Raw genomic sequence first — 8,281 nt, 5'->3', positions numbered from 1 at the left:
CACACATGCTGCCTAATGGACGAAACATTCATACAGCGCAAACGTACTGCAACAGTACTTGGTAGCATGGTCGTTCCAAAGTATTGTGATCCTAAGACTGTTTACACACCAAAGGACATACAAACTGACATGTTATCCGAACATGGACTGAACCTAAGCTACATGCAAGCATGGAGAGCAAAGGAAAAAGCTTTACAGTTTTTGAGAGGGAATCCGTGTGACTCCTACAACAAATTACCCAAATATTTTTATATTCTTGAGAAGAATTATCCTTGTTCTGTTGTTAAATTGAAGAAGGCAGCAGATGATTGCTTCTTATACGCATTTGTTGCTCTTTGTACATCAATAAATGGTTGGCAACATTGTAGGCCGGTAGTAGTGGTTGATGGGACATTCTTAAAGTCAGCCTACAGGGGGATTATGCTGACAGCAAGCACCATGGATGCAGCAGGTAAATAATGGAATAATTTTGTACTTATTTTGTAGACAGTCTTTAAAATGCAGTTAAATTGTAGTTATGTTGTAGTTATTTTGTAGTTATATAAAAGAATGTAGTTAACATGTCTATATTTCTCAATATATATTGTAGTTGTTATTTAATCATATTTTATGTCTTAAAAATGTAGGTACTATTTTTCCCTTGGCATATGCTGTGGTTGATTCTGAAAACGACGCGTCTTGGAAGTGGTTCTTTGAGCAATTCAAGGAGGCATATGGTGAAAGACCTTCAATGTGTGTTGTTTCAGATAGGCATGAGAGTATACTGAAGGCAACATCAGTTGTCTATCCGGGATTGGCACACTACTCTTGCATGTGGCATATATGGACAAATATAAGGTCAAAATTCAAGAAGGGACATCTACAATTACATGAATTGTACTTTGCTACAGCACGGTCATACACTCTGGATGAATTTAATGAAAGGATGTTGAAGATTGAAGAGGTAGACCTGCGTGTAAAGTCTTACCTATATGATATTGGCTATCATAGATGGTCAAGAGTACATGCAACGGTGAATAGAACTTTTACTATGACGTCAAACATTGCCGAGTCGTTGAATGCTGTAACAAAAGATGCAAGAGAGCTTCCAATATTTGATCTATTTGAGTATATGAGGACTCTTCTTGAACGTTGGACAAAAGAAAAGTTATCGAAGGCAAAGGGTACTTTCACATACCTTGGTCACAAATACAACAAAGAATTGGAAGACAATAGTACATTATCTCAGAAACTGAGGGTAAGATATTTTTTTTTGGTGCAGTAGAATCAAAAAAGTACTAGCTGCAGTGTTTCCAGATTGTAGTTAAACTGTAGTCAAATTGTCGGTAATAATAGTTTGTAGATGAGCTGTAATATATTTGTTGCTGATTTGTAGGTAAATTGTTGATAATCCATTTTAATGATTGATGTATTATTATTTCTGTTTGGTCTTCAATTGTAGGTGAGGGCTTCAACAGATCATATACATACTGTGTTAGATGGTGTGAAGCGGTACATTGTGTGTCTAGAAAACAAGAAATGTAGCTGTGGACAATTCCAACTTGATGAACTTCCATGTGCGCATGCTTTGGCAGCATTAAGGCATAGGAATGAAACATACGAAAACTATTGCTCTCCGTATTACACAAGGAAGAGCCTTCTGCTTACCTATGAAATGCCAGTAAATCCTCTTCCTGATGAAGGCAAATGGGATGTGTCACAACATATTTTGGATGAGGTAGTAAAGCCACCGACGGGAGATAAAAGGCAGCCATGGAGACCTCACAAGGAAAGATATAAAACATTTGATGAAATAAAGTCAAAGAAATACAAGGTGTCATGTGGCAATTGTGGAGGTGAAGAGCATAACAAAAGAACTTGCAAGAATGCGCCGAAAAAGAAATGAATATCATGTAGTTAGAATAGTTATTCAAAATAAATGTTAGTGAGCTCAAATTATCGGATTTTCTTGTGTAATTGTTTAAGTTTTTGAAGATGAATAAGAAGTATAAACATCAATTTGTGTATCTGCACTATTTATGTTTTTGTGTATTCTGTCAAGCATCTAAAGTTGTCTTTTTTTTTATAGAATAATTAAACTTTAATATTTACTGTATACAAAAAAACTGATATTAATAAAGAATGCATTCAACGTTAATTGTATCCAGATTGTAGTGAATATGTAGTTTAACTGTGTTAGAACTGTAATCCTGTTATTCATATGTAGAGGAGTTGTAGTTAAAATGTAGTTTGACGTAGTTTAAATGTAGATAAATTGAATTTTTTGATAAACCTTGTTGATAAAAGATGGCTAAATTATTTATATGATTCCTGTATTTATTTTATCTTTCTGCTGTGTGACAAATGACAGTTATATACAGATATTACTTGGCACTTGAAGGTATTTATAAAAATAACTTGAAGATTAAAGTCAAATTGTAAGACAAAGCTGTTGCTGTAAAAATGTAATCAGAGTACTCGAGTATAATGTAATCAACAAAAAGTGTTGTAGAAAACCAAAACGACATATTTCCTACATTGTTTTCCAATTCAACTACCAAATTTCACAGACCAAACTAGGAACACAATAGTCTATTTCTTCTTTCGTTGCACTCTAGTCCTCTCGTTTTTTGCCGGAGCACCCTTCCTCCTTGCTAGCCTGCCAGTAACCTCACTCTCACTGATTGACCCATCTTCTTGCTTCTTTGTTGCATAGTCCCACAGTAGAGCTCCATAGCGTCTACGGTGTTGGTCAATATCAGAAAGATCTTCCTTTGGGATTGCCAAATCTCCAAGGCTAACATACTCCGCAAATGCAGCCACAAATACACCACAATCGCTGCATAAGATGAGAATTTTTCATTATATAACAAATGATTAAAATAAAAAAATTAAACATATAGAAAGGGAGATTATTTTTTTACACTGAGCCTTCCTTTTGTTGTGGAATCTCAGCAACCATCCATTGTATGTCGAGAGGGTCCGTAACTGGTTTCTCGATGTATGCCTTTGTGCTCTTGAAGTTAATGTCTTTACGTTTACCATAGAAACCAGTGCATGACAAATACAGAGGGATAATGATTGAAAACTTGTCAACCAATGTCTCAACTGTTTTATGACGGTTTGCTCTCACCATGGAATCATAAACATAAAGTTGTCTGTCCTTTATGTCAAAAACTAGCAACAACCAATGGAAGTTCTCTACAAGGTTCACAGGTATGAGCACATAGTCAACAAGATCCCAGGCAACATTAGCAAGAATTCTGTACCCAAGAATATATTCTCCAACATCATCCTCGGGTTTAACAACCGAATACCTTTGTTCCGGTGGAGAACTTATGAACTTGTCATAGATTCTTTCAATCTTTGTCTTGAACAAGCAATCCGTGGTTGTGAACCTAGTATTATTGTTGGGGCCATATTTGCCTCTTTTTCGCAGATAATACATAATAACATCAATGTGCTGCCAAAATAGAATAAACATATACAATAAGGTACGGTGTAACCACACTTGTCTACAAGACAGCTACAGATTAACTACAATTTGAATTTATTAAAAACTCTAACAGATTGCTGCAAATTAGCTACACTATAACTACAGAAATATAACAGTTAGTCCAAGTACCTCACAAAATGTAATTTAATTGTAGTTTGTATGAACCATAGTGAACAAGTACTATATGTACAATTGACCCATCAGACTACAAAACAACTACACATTAACTATATTTATGCACTGTCTACATTTATTCACTATACAGAGGAACAAATGAAACATACCACCTAACTTAAGGTCCCAATAATCAGCAAGTTCAACCTACAGTTAATATTAATAGGCACAATCACAAGCTCTACAATATTACTACAAGGTAACTACAAGTTGTGGTACACAGAGATTCCAAGTCAGTCAAAAGTACCAAAATTCCAGTTTGTACATACAATCATCATCACATATGATACATAAGGTCCATAAAAAGCAAAATTTCACAGCTGAGACATAAATATAGTAACATATATATGTTGTCTACAATATTACTACAATTACACATCATAGCTGAAAAATAAACTACAATTACACTACACAGCTGAAGACAAAACAGATATTGTGAATGATTATGTTCTTTATACTTACTGTGTTATTGATGACTTGTCCGGGGTGAGCAAGGTCATAAAACCAGTCCTTCTTATCAATCTTTTCACAACCAAAATCCAACCAAGGCTTGATTTGGTTATCCTTCTTGGAAAAGTAATATTTCCTCCTGTAATAACAAAAAAATATCAAATACAAAAAATTGACAAAATGAATTACAATTTTAAAGTATAAAAATGGTGAACAGACAGTGTAAAATGAAGCATTCATACCTCCTAGATACTTTATCACTACGAATGTATAACCAGTTGGTGAACCTTTCTGTCAATTCAGGATCTACATTTTCACCTATGACACTTGTGAAGGGGTGTTTGAGGTAAATTTTTTTAGGTCCAACAGATGTGCTGCCTCCAGAACTATACAAAGATGTGAAAGGTGATCGTGCATGTTTTCCCGGTTGCCTGGTTCTACCGGGATGAACAGGGGTTGATTCATCTGGTATGGGCTCGCCATACATGACCAACTGTGATAAGTTTTCTGGCAGCTCAAAGTCATCCAATGTCAAACCTTTGTTTTCAATGCCTTCAGGAACAACTTCAGTCACAGTCACACCGTGAATTGGCGACTGTGGAACTTCACCTTCTGTAGATAAGTGTAGATCTATGTAGATATGAACAATATTATGGAGTTATAGAGAATATAGAGAATATATTACCTGCTTGTTGTGCCTCAGCTACTTCATCAATTACTGGTTCTTCCTCAATACTTCCTTGTAGATGTTCTGCTGAAACTTCAGCTTGAATGAATAATTGGGAATGAGAATTGTAGATATATGTAGGAATATGTAGTTAAGGTGTAAATTATTAAAATTTTGCATAAAAACCTTATTGTAATGAAGGAATGGTTCTGTACCTGCTTTATATGCCTCAGCTGCTTCTTGGAAGTCAGGATATAAGTCAACATATGGTTGAAAATGTTCTGGATAAATTGTAGCTGCAACACATAGTAAAAAAATGATTAGTATAATTAAATAATGCTGTCTTGAAATTTGTAGATATGTATGTAGGAATTTTGTAGATACCTGTATTGCTTGTGCTTCCATGCAGTTGATCACCAGCATTGAACTGGAATTGCTGGTTGTTCTCTCCTTGATGTTGGTAATTATTTTTTGTTGAACTACCAGCAAACTACAATTTTGGGGAATATTTGAGACTACTTTATTCATATGTCTTAATTAGTCTTAGTACAAAATTATATGTAAATTCTTACCTTTGACTCGTCCAAATCAAACCTCTTGTTTATCACATTCATAACACCCTTCAAAGATTGATCTATGAACTCTCGAAGGCTTGAGAGTTCCTCAAAAACAGCCTTCCTATAGGCATCTAACTTTCCATCAACCTAAAAATTAAATATATAATTAGTTGGTAATCTTATTCTAACTGCTACAGTTACACTACAATTCAACAAACTATAATTGTTATAGATTTATACCACAAATTAACTACAATGTATAACATACTATAATTGTTATGTAATGAAGTCAAAATGTAGCAAATTATGTCAATATATTGTAGTTATTCATAATACCTGCACAATCCCCTTTTCCAACTTCATGAGCTTGCTACTGACAGATTCAATGTCCTCTTGACAATCTGTATATTTGGGTTCAAATGATGGAGAAGCAGCAGTTGGAACATGTGATGGTTGAGCACCATGTTCATCTTCATATTGAATCTTGTCTGGCAGATTAAGCACTCCAAGCTCTTCTCCAGATTCAATCATGTTTGTGAACTGAATGATGAAAATAACAGTTAATTCAAGTGACAAAAAAAATGTAGATTCAATGTAGTTATTATGAATGTAATTGTAGCATCATACAAAAGTGGAAAAAAATACCTTGATCCACTCAGGCTTGATCATCTTCTCTTCAATTGCAGTTAACCAAATCTGCCCCTTTGTAGCTGACCATCTTAAAATGCGAGGTATAGATTCAGAACATCTCGTAGCAAGCTCGGTGCTGACGGACGAGCAACACTCATATAGCCACACTTGCAAGGCTAATGAGCATCCCCGTATCAGATAAGAATGTACATGGGGATTAAGACGATGTCGGACAGATTCAATAACCTGCTTGAAGGATTTGATACCCCATGGGTATGACTCAAAATTACCAGACTCTATTAGAAAGAACATAAACTTGTCTATGAAAGTCACATGGTCTTTATCAGAAGGACAAACAAAAAATTCCAACATATAAAGAATGCACAACTTCACCGCATCCACATCGTTTGCCCATGCTTTATTAGTCACTACATTTTTCAAATGCCATTTCTCAACCCTTTCTTTGTTCGGAAAATATGTATTCATTAAAGGGCTAACATAGGTGGAAGTGTAACCATAGTCTGAAAACTTATTCACACAATTAAGACCAGTTATCAACCCAAATTCTCTCAAGGAAAAATTCAATTTTTCACCCTTAAATAGTACTGAAAAATATGAGTCAGTAGACTTTGTCAATTCATACTTCATCAGAAGATGAAGTGATTGGTTTTGCATACAGATTGTGGGGAGACCTAATAAGTAACCAAAACAAGTTTTTCTGAAAACCCTTAAAGCATTCGGAGAGAGTAAAGCTTGTATCTGGCTAGGTATGCTAGGATCACACAAACTGTGGAATCTAAGCACACCATAATCAACATTTTGTTGTGCAAAGTAAGGTCCATTCTGTAGAAAATATAAAATTAATGAACATTAGTAGTTTGCATAAAAAGGAAGCAGTAATCTACATATAACTACATGACAAATACAAAATATAACTAGAAGAAGAATAGCCTACCCACACCTATAACTACAAAACAATAACAGAAGAACAATGCACGTGTAAACATTATCTACAGGATGTAACAGTTACTTCAAGTATCTCACATAAATGTAGATTAACTGTAGTTAGAATGAAGTTAAATATATGAGCTATACAGGCTACAATAAAAAATAACATATCTACAATTTAACCATCAGACTACACATCAACTACAAACTAACTACATTTATACACTGTCTAAGAGTCACAGTTCCAATTAAACTACAAAATTGAGACAAAGAATCTACAAAATTAGGACAACACCACATTTTACCAAAATACACTTGAACAATCAAAGAAGAACAATGCACGTGTAAACATTATCTACAGAATGTAACAGTTACTTCAAGTAACTCACAAAATGTAGATTAATTGTATTTAGAATGAAGTTAAATGTAGCAGCAATACAGGTTGCAATGAAAAATACCATCTCTACAATTTAACGATCAGACTACAAATCAACTACAAACTAACTACAGTTATACACTGTCTAATAATCACAGTTCCATTAACCTACAAAATTGCGACAAATAATCTACAAAATTAGGACAATACCACATTTGGCCAAAAAACACTTGAACACTAAATTAACACTTGAACAACAGATTTTTACAACCAAAATCAAACTACAAAACAGTGAGGAAACATAAATAGTGTTTACCTTTATTGAAATTTTTTCCTTAACCAATTTTGGTACTTTTTTTGAGGGTTTCTTCTTCTTTGGTTTTGATGAAGAAGGAGAGACCTTGTGTTTTTTCACAGATGGAACTTTGGGAGAATCATCTACAAAATCGTCATCTACACTCAACTCTTTCCCCTTGCGTTTGAGTTGATTCTCGACTAGTTTATCAACTCCACCAACATCAACATCGTGCAAATGCTTGCTTCTCATTTCTGCACGAATTTGTCTAGGAGATGAAATACCAGTAGTTTGTTCACTTGCATGCGTCGATTGTGGGTTTTTGGGTGGTGATTTTCGTGTTAAAACACCCAAATCAAAGGTTGGAATATCAGCTAATATAGCTTTTGATGATTTTTTTGGGGAGTGTTGGTTTTTTTCATGATTTAGGAGTTGAAGACAAAGATGGAAGTGAATTCAAATCGTGGGGGATACAACTGAAGGTAATTAAGTGGAGAAGAAAGTGATGGTAATTGTGGGTGAGAAGAGATTGTACGAGAATGGAGGAAAAACTGAAGGTAAATCGTGTGGGTGAGGGGAATTAAAAACTGAAGGTAAATCGTAGGGGGTGTGGGGGGGTGGGAGGAGAGAGAGGCGGGTAAACCAAATAACGTGAAAATACAGTCCTAAAATCACGCCTAAAATAAATGAAGGAATAATTATACCCTTA

General features: G+C 34.8%; 2 protein-coding genes across 2 annotated transcripts; one reads left to right on the top strand and one right to left on the bottom strand.

The window, feature by feature from the left end:
• Nucleotides 1-1,030: 1,030 nt before the first annotated feature.
• On the top strand, nt 1,031-1,885 carry LOC138883818 (uncharacterized). The gene is made up of 2 exons (XM_070164532.1): nt 1,031-1,237; nt 1,442-1,885. The coding sequence occupies exons 1-2, from the start codon at nt 1,031-1,033 to the stop codon at nt 1,883-1,885; spliced, it is 651 nt and encodes a 216-aa protein (XP_070020633.1).
• A 686-nt stretch (nt 1,886-2,571) lies between these two features.
• Nucleotides 2,572-4,434, bottom strand: LOC138883817 (uncharacterized). Its single transcript, XM_070164531.1, has 4 exons — nt 4,342-4,434; nt 4,108-4,238; nt 2,904-3,442; nt 2,572-2,818 (listed from the first exon to the last, which is right to left on the bottom strand). Exons 3-4 carry the CDS (start codon nt 3,425-3,427, stop codon nt 2,572-2,574), a joined length of 771 nt encoding a protein of 256 aa, XP_070020632.1. The 5' UTR covers nt 3,428-3,442; nt 4,108-4,238; nt 4,342-4,434.
• Between the last annotated feature and the right edge of the window lie 3,847 nt (nt 4,435-8,281).

Source organism: Nicotiana sylvestris, chromosome 12 (genome assembly GCF_000393655.2).
Source record: "Nicotiana sylvestris chromosome 12, ASM39365v2, whole genome shotgun sequence".
NCBI classification, from domain to species: domain Eukaryota; kingdom Viridiplantae; phylum Streptophyta; class Magnoliopsida; order Solanales; family Solanaceae; genus Nicotiana; species Nicotiana sylvestris.
The sequence above is the reverse complement of the archived record's forward strand: the minus strand, read 5'-3'. Positions and strand labels throughout refer to the sequence as shown.